Raw genomic sequence first — 15,613 nt, forward strand, 5'->3', positions numbered from 1 at the left:
GATATTTAAAATGCCCGATCTACAACCTAATAAAAATTAATGAAGCATTAGTGCATTACTAAATGCTCGGCCCATAATCACAAATCGCCACTATTGTGAGTATGATTTCTTCAACACTGTCTTAGGTATACAAATCCAAGGGAACCATTTTAATGAGGTAACATCCAACTTGCTTCTTTGAGTCGTTTGACTCCCTGTGATAATTTTGTGCATTTTCTATTCCAGAAATATTACGATTAGCGTGATGTACCAATATGATTTTGATGAAATTGATTAAAGAAGACTTCCGGTTGAACTCAAGACCTACATCGATAATTTGAATGGAGATAGCTGATTTGAAAACTTGAATGGTTTATCAAGTCTTGTACAGTTATAGTTCAAACAAAGAAACACCATTCATATGCATTGGTTTATCGTTTATTGAAACTAGCTTGTTTATTACCCGTCGCAACCGCAACAGTTAAAAGTTGTTTTTCGGCAATGAAGTGTGTGAAGTCCGATTAGCGCAATCGTTTGGGTGTGTAAATTTAAACGATAGTCGTATTTACTATATTAAGAAAAACTTGCTTATGAATGTTAAATTAAATGATGTTATGGTTAGATTTCAAATTATAAAAACCCATAGAGAATTACTTTAGTTATATTGTATTCTAATTATGCGTTATTAATTGTGTCTCACATTCCTTTTTGTGGTTGTACGATATTTTGTTTAGTTATCTTTTTTATATACGACCCAACCCAATTTGACTCGAGACTGGAACGGCCGAACAAGAACGATATATATATGTATATATAATTTCAAAACTCTAAAAAAAGTTAAAAATTTCTACGAACTCATAACAACCAAACATTTTTTTTTGTTTTTTTTTTTCATATATTAGCATTGTTTGAGACTAGTTTTACCATATTTTATATATAAATCACAAGTTTACATATGTGTTAAATTTATGTAATAACAAATTTACGTATACGTAAAAAAAAATTATATATGTATAAAAACTAATTTTCATAATTGAAATCGTAAATATAGATATAAAAAGTGATAAAACTACAATCAAATAGCATTAACATACAAAAAGATTAATTAAAAACGTTAGTTATTAAGAGTTCATTTAAGCTAGTTTTTAAATAATTTAAGAGTTCTGCAATGATACGATCCTATATACACACACGATAATCAACTGTGTACCGATCGAGCCAAAAAATTTCCGACACGGCGACACCTATAAAGAAATATGTATGGCCTAAACCAAAACATAATGTTTTAAATACAAACTTGACCCGGCCAGAGTGAAATAAATAAAGACACAAACTCAACTTACTACAATTATGCAAGCAAGGTTCAATATTCAATAACCGTGATATATATATATAGTCCATAAATAATTTTAAGTTCGTTCCATAATTGATAAAGAAAATTTAAAGTGGCTTTAGGAAAAATAAAAAGAAATTATTACATGTGAAATAGTAAATCAAAATTTATCCAGCCTCTCTAATTGTTTAATTATTAGTTACAAGCACATTAATGCATGCGTCAAGTCAAGGAAAGGGAAAGAAGAATACATGCAATGCATATATAATTCTGGTGTGCATCAATATTCTTGGTGTACCACTAAGCAAATTAAATGGGAAATTTATTAACTACAATGTAATGTATGATATGATGCATGTAGCATGTAGCATGCATATCAGAGATTAATCTCATCAAACAAAATACACTTTTCTTTCTGCGGATCGAAGCCAAACCGGAAAACAAAAACTTCTCTTCGGAGGAGGAAAAACCCTCCAGATCCACGGTTACCGCCAAAATTGTGTTGTGTTTATTTGCATGTTCATCCGTTTATGCATGAGGTGGAGATTATTGTTCCAAGATTCTTGTCTTTTGACTTTGAGTTGACCTGACCTTATGGTTTGATCTTGTTTGCATGGCCGGGTAGATACTGCATTTACTTCTTCTGGCAGGCCACTAACAAGAACAAAGCGAAAGCCCGGAACCCTAAACCGGCGACTAGTAAACGCAACAAGCAAAAGTTCCAGTCCCTCAGGTCATAACCTCTTTTGGCGATTGCGGCACATCTTGTTAGCAACCACACGGCACGGTACCTGAAGTTTAACTTTCAAAACTGAGCAACTCCTCATAAAAATGTTCTAAAAATTGTGCTGCAGCTTCGCTACATCTATGAGCGAACTCAATGAAAATTTGAGAATGTTTTTTTTAGTTCGCTGTTGTGTCATGTGATAGTCAGGATGTAGTTCGCTCATTTGACCAATAAACTCAAGTCAAGTTCCTTTGTCACACCAGCGAACTGATCAAACATTGTCGGATTTCCCTTAAGTACACTAATAGATGCTACGAGTTGCTTATTCATACAACAATTTTTTGCCATTAAAAGAGCGAACTTGACATGAGTTTATAAACCATCATGCTTACTATCTCTTACATAAATGAGGTAAATCGCTAGTCCCCACGATATAGTGCCTTAGTGTTAAGGAGATGTAAATCTATTGTGAAGGCTGGGAAAACCATACCCCAGTATCACCCGATTTACTATGGGACGGGTGATACCTCCCTCATGTTGCCCGTGGGACCAATTTGTATGGGGTGGGGGTGGGGGGCAATGGTGGCGTACAGCATGTTGGAAACAGAGTTTTGTAATAAAGTTTTGATTTCCTTTTAGACTATATAGATTTGATAATGACAAATATGTTATATGTCACTACTTTATCTAAGACATAACTAGTTAAACATAAAAACTACTACCTTGGTAGTACAACTATCCATGTGATAAAATGCAAATCAAGAAAGCACCGCAACTTTATAAAAAATATATATGAAATGATGACAAAACCTTTCTGCATTAGCTAGCACAAAGGCTTCCAAAGCCCATGAAGGGTAGGACAATTTTTTCAAAAAAGGTATTATCGTTCCCTTGTCGTCGTTTTGGGTTGAAATAAGCGTCAACACAACCGGAAGCAACACTGACCACTATGAAACAATAAAAACTTGTTGTTAGGGAGATCATACTCAATTTACTACAAATTAGTCACAATAATTTAATAGAGGTGGCAAATTCCACAAATAGCAGGTTAAACGGGTAAAATCAGAAAATTAATCAGTACTGAAAGGGGGTTGAAAGTCACCCTAAGTGCATTTTAACGCATAAAACATCCTAAACATAGCTATTAAGATAATTTGATTATTATTAAAATAATATGTTTTTTAATAGTAATTTACATAATAATTACCTAGACTATACGAGTATTAACTCCTTTTAGAAATTAAGTGTTTCAAGATAATTATTTATATGGATAAAACTGCGAAATCATCAAATTATTTCTGTTAATTAATTCCTACACTCAGTGTCTATTTATTATTGATCAAATCATAAAATTAGCTAAAATGGATACTAGATGAAGCTACTCTGGTGTATTTATTAATGCACAAAGCTTCCTGAAGTATTGTAGAACTAGTTTCTTTCAATATGATATTGAAATTTGTTATCGCATTTTCTAAACTAATTGTTTAGCTAGCAAGTGGGCAGAAAGGTAAACTTGGGTTGAATTCACTCACCAGTTGGGCAGCACCGGCTTCAAGGTAGATGGCTAGTGCATAAGCAAAGCCAGATACGCAATACAACAAGCAAAGCAAAATGATGTAGTTATCTAATAACGAAGATCTCGGAGGGTTAAAATAGTAAAATGTGCAGAGATAAACTGCAGGTTTGATTACGGTGTTGAATTGGTCGATTGTATCCTTTGAGAAAAAATATGCAAAACAACTCATTCCAGAACTCCGTTCACGCCCAAATTGCAATTTATCCGTTGTAAATGATCTCATAGCCGAAATCTTTCCAAGTAGAGCTGAAAATCATCAACAAATGAGGATGCAAATGAATCTTGTAGACCAAAATCAATATTACGCGTATTTTATAAAATTAACAAATACTTACAATATGCAATAATGGTGTAAGTATATCCAACTGCACCAAAGTTTTCATCACTAACTTTAGCAAGAGTTCCTAGAGAAATTCCTGCTATTAATAAAAGCAGTAAATCTACCGCTTGTAACCTAGCTTCCCGTATTCGTTGTTTTGCCACCCTGAAACAATTATTTACATAAAAATATACACGTTATAAGAGCATTCACAACAGGGACCGGATGCTCAAACATAAAAGTGACAATGACATCGACATTGATAATGACAAACCACCTCATTTTTGGCACTAATCTTTCTAAACTTTTGACAGGTTTGTCCTTGTGCAAGGATACGTACATGGGGTGACTCGACCGTAAAAAATAAATAAATAAATTTGTGACTAGTAAAATTTAAATATCCATGATTACCTTCCAAGAAAGAATCGATACTGTTGAGCTACGCCAGGGGTTTTGCGATTAGACAAATCTTTTCTCCTATTAAAATAACTTATAAAGTTATCGTTTTTGAGATGAAGAATGAGCTTAAACTCTTGCCATAACTCAGCAACAAAAGATCTATCATCATGACCACCAACAGTAGAAGTTGAGCCCTCATGGGCTGATTCAGGTTTTAGATCAGGATCTTGCATGTCGGGTGGTATCGGGTAGCCGTTATGAGTCATCCATTTCAGCGGGAGATCTTTGTAGTTGACACCTGATGTTGTATTAATGCCCTCCAAAATATCTATGTAATGATCCGGAGGATTAACCCGTTCGGGTACATCGATACCGATGCCTGAAAAATATTCTTCAACCTTGTTCACTGGTCCAAGATAGGCAACAAGACCACCCTTTGCTAGAAGTATCAAATCATCAAACATCCGGAATAAACTATAGCTGAAAACACACATATGTATACATATTTAGTTCAGCAATAACATATGAAATAATATTATATATTTATTTCAGAACCAAAAATATGTAAAAAATATTAAAGATAGCCTCCAAGTATTGGGACACTGAAACTTTTATGTGACGGTCACATAACAACCTTATACATCGAATTAACCTTAATCGGTACGCTTTAAGAATAGTAGAATCTCAATCTCATTGATATCATCAACTTCCTAAGTAATATACCAAATCCCATCAACTGATTCATTGTTTTGAGATCCATTCATTATAAGAAAAAAAAACATGAACAGATTGGATTGATAATAAAAACTAGAAACGCAGGTTGCAAACAGTTATTCGATTGGTTCAGTTTTCCACCTTAACCACAGAAGAACAATTGATCAAATTTCATCGACTCTTACGCATAATGATCATTTATCAAATAACGATTCTAATTATCAAATAATCAGACAACTGGCATTATGTAAAAGTGTGTGATACGGTTTCTTAACATATTAACGGTACTCCAATAGATGCCCAAGAATAACAAATACATAAAAAATACCTAGGCTGATGAACCACCATGCACACAGTTACTCCTTCATGGGCTTCACGGCGAAGTGCTTTAAGTAATAACTGAGAAGAAGAACTATCGAGACCAGAAGTGGGTTCATCTAAGATTAATAAAGAAGGTTCCATGACCATTTCCAGACCAACATTTACACGTTTTCTTTGGCCTCCTGATATTCCTCTTTTCTCCACTGTACCAACTAAAGAATCCCTCACATGTTGTAACCCCAAGGACTCTATAACTCTTTCTACAACAAGTACCTTTTCAGCTCGAGAAAGTTTTGCCGGAAGCCTGCATACGCATTTATAAAATTGATAAATGATCATCAAACTACACAATTACTATTAAAAATAACTGAGTTTAACATATATTAAAGTTGTTTAGAATTATATTTGTGTAAATGTTTTGGATTGTTTGGTGGTTTAAGATTCAGCTAACTACTAAGTGCTTTTGAAATTCTTGTATCTCCAGTCATCAAGCGAACTCAATCAAGTTTTTTTTTTTTAGAGTTAGCTTGTGTGGATGTGTGACAAAAGAATTCCATAGAGCTTTTCACAAAAACTTCACTCGTTACTTACAGTTTATCACAAGACTCTATGAAGTTTGCTTTTAAAGATAGCGAATTGCCTAGAGATACAAAAGCTTCCAAAGAACGTCTACAAATTCTTGCAAGTGCCAAGTTTTTTTTTAAGGGAAAATCACTAAAATTGTCATCTTGGCCAATAAGTTGCACAAATACTGATTATACTGAAATAGCCTTAAACATGTGTTTGAAAAGTGTAAATTGGAGTAGTAAACTGTGTTTTTCGTTCCTGCGGTTTGTCTAAATCTGCGGTTTTAATCCAATAGTTTCAAATTTGCGATTTTCGTCCATGTTGTTTCATTTCACTTGCAATTAAACCCGATCCCACTAGTCCCGTTAAATCTGGCCGTTAAACCCATCAGCGTGCCCCCCACGTGAGGGGCATTTTTGCCCCTTTTTTTTCGCAAATACACCCCTCTCACGTGAGGGGTTTGTGAATTAGGGCTGGGGTTTATTTGGAGAGAAAAAGGACAAAACTGCCCCTCAAGTGAAGAGCACGCTGATGGATTTAACGACAAGACTTAACGGGATTAATGAATTCGGGTTTAATTGCAAGTGAAATGAAACCACATGGATGAAAATCGCAAATTTAAAACTATTAGACTAAAGCCAATATTTAGACCGAAAATCACAGTTCACTCTTTTAATGTTGATGCAGTCATGCAACATATTTCAATTTTAGCACAACAAAAATCTGTTGGGTGCCATATGATAGTTTCTGGTTGGTTGAAAGAATTTCTTAACTAAATACAAGAAAAATCAAATGATATGTTCTTGAATGAAAAAAAGTGGAGCCTATTTTGTCAAACTAATCGGTCAAAATGACCACTTTTGTGATTTTCTCTTTTTATAAACACAAAGTCTTAAGACTTTTAAAATTCTGCCACGTTTGCTTATCAAAGTATAACCGTTATAAATCTTAAACCATAAACCTTTGTTATACCTGCACCTCGCACTAAACCAAAGATTCTCCTCGACGGTCAAATCACCATGCACAATATCATCTTGGGGCACAAACCCGATTATTTTCTTGTAAGAACACATAGGTTCGTTTTTCCCGTTTATAAGGATTGATCCAATGACAGTACACCCCCTTGCTTTTCCGGTTAAAGCCGAAAGAAACGTCGTTTTACCAGCTCCAGAAGGACCCATAACGGCTGACACCCGACCAGGTGAAATTTTCCCACTCACACTTCTTAATAAATGTCTCTTTGTACCCTTTAACATTAGAGTCAAATCTTCAAAAGAAACTTCAAGTCTTGGCCTACTCCTATAACTTGAACCAGTGGCCATAGAAAGCACCCCAGAGAATGGTACACTTCCTTGTTGTTGCTCCATTGCCTTTTCTTTTTCTATCTGCCCATACGCGTATTTAAAAATTTCACTACGCGTATGTAACTTTTTAGCTTTTAATTCCTTTTTCGACGCTTTCTCTCCAATGTCTACGCTAACAGTATCACGGTCTTCAGGATCCTCTTCAATATCATGCATCATGATTGCCTCATCTTTTGATGATGTTCCAGCGCTGGATGGTTCCGTCATGGTGGATTTCTTGCGAGAAAATGTTCGTGAGAGCGTTTCCGCCTTTTTCTTTGCAGTTTCTTTTGCACTTCTCCATCTTTCTTGTGCTAATTCTTTTGCACTTTGTGCAGCAGCTTCTCTTGATTTTGCTTTCCTTTTTTCTCTAGTGGTGATAACTTGATCCGTACAGTTGTAGAAAATGAGTAGCAGGAGTATTAACCCAACCTAAATTCACATAAAACAATAATCATGATGTTTAAGTGTACATATTGTATATAATTTTCATGAGGTAGCTTCACACAATAGTAACCAAGTTTTACAAATGACATCCTGAAATCACTCAAAAGAATTTGTTTTCCTTTAGGCATTTCTCTTTCACTAGGTGTTTAATTATCCTGTGAAATCTTTTTATAATTGTTCATATTTTTAAAAGTTAAGTGAGCAAAATAATCAAACATGTATGAACCTTGGTTACCATTTAAAATTCAGTGATTTTTCCTTTTCAATTTGACTTACAATTATGAAACTTGGTTATTATTTAGTGAATACCTTTTCACTATCACCTCCTAGTTTTAAGTTACTTTGTAAAAAATAATCACCAAATACTAACTAGGATTCAAATATGTTTCATTTAAGTCATCTAATTTATAAAGTTTTAGTATTTGTAGAAAAACTTTCACAAGATTGAAACAATTAATTAAAAAAAAGAAGTTTGCTTAACTTAATTAATGAACACTTTGAAAAACTTGATTAATACTGGGTGCAGTTTTCCCAATTTTTATCGAGTAAGATACGCACTTACACAAGTCATTATTCCATATGCAGTGATATTTTGCATCACGGCCTCTTTGTCACACGTAGCAAATTGAAAACACTCTGCAAATTCATAAAATTTCTTAAGTAATAAAAACAAATAAGCAAGGAAGATATTGATTACATTGAAACAGAAGACAAGCGGACCAGAAATGCGATTTAAATAATCCAGAGGTAAAACATGACTGTATCAAGTAATGTGATTTTATATTCACTTTTTACTCTTATATGCAGTACACTTACCATTTACTACCAAAATAGGCAATGTCTAACCATTTAATGTAATATACTTGTTATTTGGTCAAAGCACATTCTAGTTTATTTCAATTTGCTCTAGGCTAACTATTTATGATATGTGTAAGTGTGTGCAGGGACGGTCCTTTATTTGGGCCAAAACGGGCCGCGGCCCCACCATCTTTTTCGTTTAGTAGTGTATTTTTACCCGAAAAATTTCAAAAATATTATATTTATTAGGTCCAGCCCAACCATGTTATTTAAGTCCGGCTCATCCATGCTATTTGAGTCTTGCCCATCCATATTATTTGAGTCCGGGCCAGCCACGAGAGGTTAAAAAATAAAGCCCATTACAAAAAATAAGCCCTGATTTTGTTGGATGTAATTTCCATCTTAATAGGCCTGTCACATGTAGATGACCGGGTCGGACCTATTGGGTCCGTGAGATTCATTAATATGTAATGGGTTTATGAGGTTGCTATTAGGGTTTTTTTATATTTGGTAATGTATTGGCTAGCAAGTTAGGTTAGTATATATAAACCGAGTTATGGTTAGACATTACAAAAGACACACGAGATGCAACCGAGTTACGGTTCATCTAGAGAAACACGAGTTATGTGTAATAGGGGCTTTTGAGTTATATTTCCTCTATGTAATATTGAGAGTTATTCAATATTAGTTATTATGTGTTTACACTTTTGTGAGTTTTATCAATTCGTCTTTGAGATTTGAGTCCAGCTCATCCATATTATTTGTGTAAGAACGGTAATTTGAATGATTGAATTTAAATTTAAATTATTGAATTGGTATTTGAGTTGATTGATTGAATATAGTATGTTTTTATTGTTGACCTGACCCAAACCGGATTGCCGACCCGAAACATAGGAGTAGGGGAAAACAAATTTTTTTTGACTCTCATGAATTTCGGCCCATCCATGCTAGACGTTCAAGATCCGCCCCTGAGTGTGTGTACATATGTTACCTGTTTCATATGTTGATCCAAGTCTGCAGTAATGTCTGAAATAAGATGAATGTATGTCAGGTAAACAGTTAGCAAGAACTTGCTATAATAAACTCATGATGCTTGAAACTATGAGGATATTTATAAAATTGACAATATGACACATAATTAATACCCGGGTTCGCATGAATATTTCTCAACTGAACTTGGACAGAAGAACCCTGCTGGACAAAATACCTCGCGACTACTGGTAACAGCTGCCCATACATCTGCTCCACCACAAGTATGGTTAGTCATACCCGGCGGAGGCTGGTAGCGATATCTGTTTTTTAAATAGATCGATTTCAGCTCATAATCCCCTATGTAAGCAAAATCGCTCGTTTGGTTAGAAAAATAACTTACGGATCACATATATTAGTGGTCGGGTTTAAAGTAGCTAGAGGACAGTATGATCCAGACGGGCAAGCTTCAATGGCAAATAGAATTTGTCAGATACTTGAAAACCCCATAAGATATTATGTATTACTGATCAATTATATATCAAAATACAATAAGCATTACTTACGGATCATACAGGTGAGTCCAGTTGGACAGAAGAAACCTTCACAACAAGGTTGACAATCTGTAGTTCTAAAAGGCATATCATCTTTGTCTGAAAGATCGACATCAACGCCTTTCGCAGTAGAACAACCCCAGCCCGGTTCGCATCCAGCAACCCAAGAAGTAAGATTGCAGTTCTTGTTACCTTTGACATAAGTTGAAGTCTTAAATCCTTGTTTCTCAGCTTCTGAGAGAACAGTTACGTAGAACCTGATATCTGCTGCGGTACACAACCGCTGAGCAATGTTGCCTGTAAGTTCATGAAATTGTGATCAGATAAGGAAACAAAATAATGATGAAAGTTACCTATTCTGCTTGTATTATATATGCTTTAGGATTCACTTAAGTACTCTTAAACGTTTTCTTGAAAGTTCTTGTGTTTCTAAATTCTAATAGTTCGTTACCCCTGCAAGCGAGCTGCAGGTTCTAATAATATCTTTTGGACTTTTTTGGACTTCGCTAGTGTGGCAAGCGAATGTACTCCAGTGAATTTTTCACAGATCTTAACCCGTCGCTTTACAGTTTTTCACTGCCTTTTTGGAGTTCACTTGTCACCCAAGCTGACTCGCCGAGTTTGCTTGTAAAGGTAGCGAATCATCTAGATCGCAAGAACTTCAAAAAAAAACGTCATACTTAGGCGAATCTTAAACCACCAACCAACCCAAAAAGTTCACTTATTGTTGCTAGTTTTATACTGTTTAGAAACATTGATGAAAGTGGCGGTTACCATCGGTCTTTTGGATGCAATTTGACAAGAATCTTGTATCATGTGAGAAATCGAAAGCTTCATTCCACTCAGCAGTTCTGGAAATCAAGATAAAAATATGGAAATTGTCATATTTACTTTACATAACAAGAGAACTAGTTAAACGATAGGGATGCAACATTGCCAACTACTTCTAGTAAAATTAAGACTCTTGGATAAATTAAGCATGCTTGTTTGTGAATGTTAACTTAAATCTGATATGTTACTAAAACATAATTTGTTTTTCATATTAAAGTTTCTAAATATGTTAAAAGGACATGAAAACGTCAATCGATCCACCTATAAATTTGTCATGTTAATTACAGTCTATACGCTTGCCTAGAATACATTTACTTGTGAAAAAATGTTTAAAATAACAATATGTTACCTCTTTAATTTGTCGAAAATCAAAAGTACGTTGGTTTTTTATCATATTGACCGTTACGAAAGCGCAAAATAATCATAAGATTAAGACAACACATCAACTTACATATTCTTTATGCAAAAGCTAAGATCATTGAGGTCATCTTCATGAAAAAGAAGTGCCATGGAATTGAATTGAGAAGATATAGAATTCGTGATGGGATCCGCTTTGCCAGGATTATTCTGTTGCGCGTTGGTGAAATGATCCACCATAATTACGGTGACGAACACGATGAAAATCCAAGTTTTGATCATCCTGTTCCTTTGAGTTTTCGAACAGCGATCAAAATATGCAATGTTGTGATTGTTCATCAAAATATGAAATGTTGTGCTATATCAGATTAATTATTATGTGATTGTTCATCAGAGCTAGAATTGATCCAAAGGAAGAAAATGTGTTGGTTTTTTGGATTTTCCACTTTTGTGTTTTGTGGTTTTCAATGGCGGGGAGACGACATAGGAGTAATATTGATAATTGTTAACAAAATGTTGAAGGAACTACTGATGACGCATGGTCTTCGTGGCTCCCTACATGTCATCAAATAGAGTTTCTTAATTTGGCAACATTTTGTTGTGTCTTAACGAAAATGAAGGAAATCTTAAAAACCTTAAAAGAATGATAAAATTAGGGGTAAAAAATGGAAAAGTAGATCACTTAACTTTCACAATAATGTTAACCAACTGGTATTGGTAATCCTTATCTTATACGGTTATACCCGATTAAAAATTAACTTGTGTATGATATATACCGAGTCACTAATTGCAATACCACTACTCATCGGGATCATGTCTCTACAATAATAAAAAAGAAGTATCATTGACGGGGTTAAATCTGTCGGTACAGGTTAGGTAATCTCATTTGCAACATATTACCAAAGGAATTTATAGATTGAAGATATTGTAAACTAATTCCCAAATATTGAAGGGTTTAAATGCCTAATATAAGAATTTAAATGTAATATCCAATCATTCGAAAATCCTAAAACTAAATGTTAGCACGATTTATTAATATGGATTTATGAGCATTAATATGGTTAATACTAAATTGATTTGAATTTTATTTCTTTACTAGATTTTATCCCCCGTATCACGGGGGTTGCTTTACATTTTTCGCTTCTAATATTTATATATGTATATTTGGATTTTAAATTTATTTATTGTAAGAAAATAATTAATATACTTGATGTTTGATGATTAAAATGGTTTCACAAATAAATGATATGTTATAATCCGGTTTAAAAGCTATATGGGTTTGATGATACCCATTACCCGCTTAGTTTTTTTTACTATAAAATTGTTTTTAATTATAAATAATATCCCTTTTTTATAATTAAATCAGATACTAATTTTTAGTATATCCCTATTTTATAGGATTTCCATATCAATTATTTGATAAGATTAATTTTTAATATAATGAGATGTTATAACATTTTTAAGAGCTATCTGAGTTTGGTAAGACCTTTACCCGTGAATTCGGGTTAATTGCGTAAAAAGCCTTCATTCACAAATAAAGTAATCTGATGGCTTGCGAGAAAGATTGTTTTACATTTTTCGTCTTTTAATATTTATTTTTTGGATTATAATTTTCTTTATTGTAAGAAAGTTAATAATATACTTAGGGTTTGATGATGAAAGGGTTTCATAAATAAATGATATATTATAATCCGTTTAAAAACTATATGGATTTGGTGACCTATGAACCGCTTATGTTTTTACTATAAAATTGTTTATTAATTATAAATAATATAATTTAAAAAAAACATATATTAATTTTTGGTATATCCCTATTTTATAAGATTTTCACATCAAATATTTGGTGAAATTAATTTTTAATTTAATGAGATGTTATAACCCGTTTAAGAGCTATCTGGTTTTGGTAAGATCCATACCCATGAATTTGTGTTAAATCAATGAGAGGCCTCCATTTAAAAATCAAGCAATTTGGTGGCTTTCATAAAAAGGGGGAGCGACCACATCGTGACACATAGGATTTTAGGGGTTTCGTTTATATATATTATAGATAGTTATTTCAAAATCTAAATTTCTGAGTGTCGTTAATGGTTTTAAATTAGATTTAACTAGTATTTTACTCGAACCGGCGCGTTGCGCCAGAGCAGGTCGGTATAATTCAGACAGTGGTAAACTCAAGCGTTGTCAGTCTCAAGTGCTGAGACAATAAGTCGATACGAATTTGGTCGGGTTCGGTTACGTGTATTATTGTACTGGAAGTAAAACAAAAAATAAAATAAAATCTTGAGGTGGACCAATGGGGTGAAGTCGGTCGGTAAAACTTGATCGTTGCTAAAACCCCACCGTTATCGATCCAGGGAGTTGAAGCGGTCAGTCTACGCGAATTCGGTCAATTTCCGTCGCTTTCATTACGGTACCGGAACTAAACAATAAAAAATAACATTCGGTTGGTTTTCGTTACGTTTGCAATGGTACTAGAACTAAAACAAAATGCGATGAGTTTACGCAAATCCGGTCGGTTTTCCATCATGTTTGTTACGATACCATAACCAAAACATAAACATAAACAAAATTGGTTTTCGATCAATTTTTGTTACGTGCGTTACAGACTTGAACTAAAACAAAAACAAAAAACAACAAATACTACCAATAAGGTGCCGCAAAGTGGTTCAATGGGACCTTTGCGGCACCAAAGTTCCAAATTATTATATATAACTAGTGTGATACCCGGCGCGTTGTGCCGGGCATGTTGGTAAAACTCGGACGATGATAAACCCAAACTTGTCAGTCTCAGGCGTTAAGGCGGTAAGTCGACGCATATTCAGTTGTAAAACTCCCGAGTAGGCGGCCGAGTACTCTCCAATTACTCTCCGCCTAGATCGAGTAATCCCCGACTACTCCCGAGTACTCGCGACTTCCTAGTCGACCGCCCAACGACTTTTACAACCTTAAGTGTGTATAATACCGAAACTAAAAACCAAAAATAAAACAAAAACGTATAAAATTTGAGTTGGATCAATTGAGTGACGTCAGTCGGTAACACTCGGGCGTTGGGAAGATCTGAGCATTGCCGATCCTGGAAGTTGAGACGGTGAGTCTACGCAAATTCAGCTGATTCCGTCACATTGGTTATAGTATCGAATTCGTTCGGTTTTGTTATGTTTGTCTCGATACCAGAACTAAAAAAAACAAGGATCAATACGGTGCCGCTAAGTGGCTCAATCGGCACTTAGCGGCACCAAAGTTTCTAATTATATAATAATAATAATAATAATAATAATAATAATAATAATAATAATAATTAAAACATAACTTAAATAAAATATAAATTGTGGATTTATGAATGGTAAAAATTAGTCAACACGTTAATTTACGAGTTTATATTTCCCATTGTATTTGGCTGACATTTTAGCAGACCGTTTAGGAAATGTCTTAAATCAAAATAATTGCCATATAGGTAAAACCTCTGGAAAATTCCCAAAATAGTTCTTTCTAAAAGAGAAAACCCAAAATAGGTCATTTTTTTCTTAGAGGGAGCGGGCCAAATCTTTAATGGAAGTTAGGGAGCAGACCAGATTTGGGAAAATATTGAAGGTAAAGTCCAAATAATTTTGAAATGTTGGAGCAAAAGTTCAAATTTTTCCGAAACTTTTTTTCTCAAAATACCGTCTTGAGAGACTGTTTTTTTATGTTTCCTACCTTTTCCGTCTATATTTTCAAATTCTAAGAAAAAAAGATTTTTAAATCTCCTCTTGAGAGACGAGATTCTACCACCACCATCACCACCACCCACCGTTCGCCTTCTATCACCATCACCACCGCCACCATCCACCACCACCATCCACCCCCACAACCCACCAACCGTCCGCCACTACCATCGATCACCACCCACCACCATCGTCCGCCACCACCATCCATCACAACCACCCACCGTCCTCCACCACCACCGTCTACCACCCGATGGTAATGATGAAGATAAAGATGAAGATGAAGAAGAAGAAGACGAAGATGAAAAAGATGATGATGATGACGACGACGACAACGATGATGATGATGGAAAAGACGGTGGTGGTGAAGGACGGTGGGTGGTGGTGATGGATGGTAGTGGTGGACAATGGTGGTGGGTGGTGATCGATGGTAGTAGCGGACGGTGGGTACGTGGGTGGTGTGGGTGGATGGTGGTGGTGGCAAACGGTGGGTGGTGGTGGTGGTGGATGGTGGGGGTAGTGGTGGTGGTAGAAGGCGAACGGTGGGTGGTGGTAATATCTAGTCTCTCAAGACGATATTTAAAAATCTTTTTTTTCTAGAATTTGAAAATATTAACGGAAAATGTAGGAAACATAAAAAAACAGTCTCTCAAGACGGTATTTTGAGAAAAAAGT

The 15,613-nt window shown here is 34.8% G+C and overlaps 1 protein-coding gene across 1 annotated transcript; it reads right to left on the reverse strand.

Moving 5' to 3' along the window:
- Window positions 1–1,692: 1,692 nt before the first annotated feature.
- Window positions 1,693–11,474, reverse strand: LOC143633130 (ABC transporter G family member 28-like). Its single transcript, XM_077101474.1, has 14 exons — window positions 11,329–11,474; window positions 10,821–10,897; window positions 10,059–10,358; window positions 9,896–9,959; window positions 9,669–9,815; window positions 9,515–9,549; window positions 8,288–8,361; window positions 6,908–7,710; window positions 5,376–5,672; window positions 4,346–4,813; window positions 3,951–4,099; window positions 3,572–3,861; window positions 2,850–2,986; window positions 1,693–2,103 (listed from the first exon to the last, which is right to left on the reverse strand). Exons 1-14 carry the CDS (start codon window positions 11,472–11,474, stop codon window positions 1,947–1,949), a joined length of 3,144 nt encoding a protein of 1,047 aa, XP_076957589.1. The 3' UTR covers window positions 1,693–1,946.
- Window positions 11,475–15,613: the final 4,139 nt, after the last annotated feature.

Source organism: Bidens hawaiensis, unplaced genomic scaffold (assembly GCF_021521415.1).
Source record: "Bidens hawaiensis isolate Kalapana, Puna unplaced genomic scaffold, B.hawaiensis_p1.1 tig00006617_1, whole genome shotgun sequence".
In the NCBI taxonomy this organism is placed as follows: Eukaryota; Viridiplantae; Streptophyta; class Magnoliopsida; order Asterales; family Asteraceae; genus Bidens; species Bidens hawaiensis.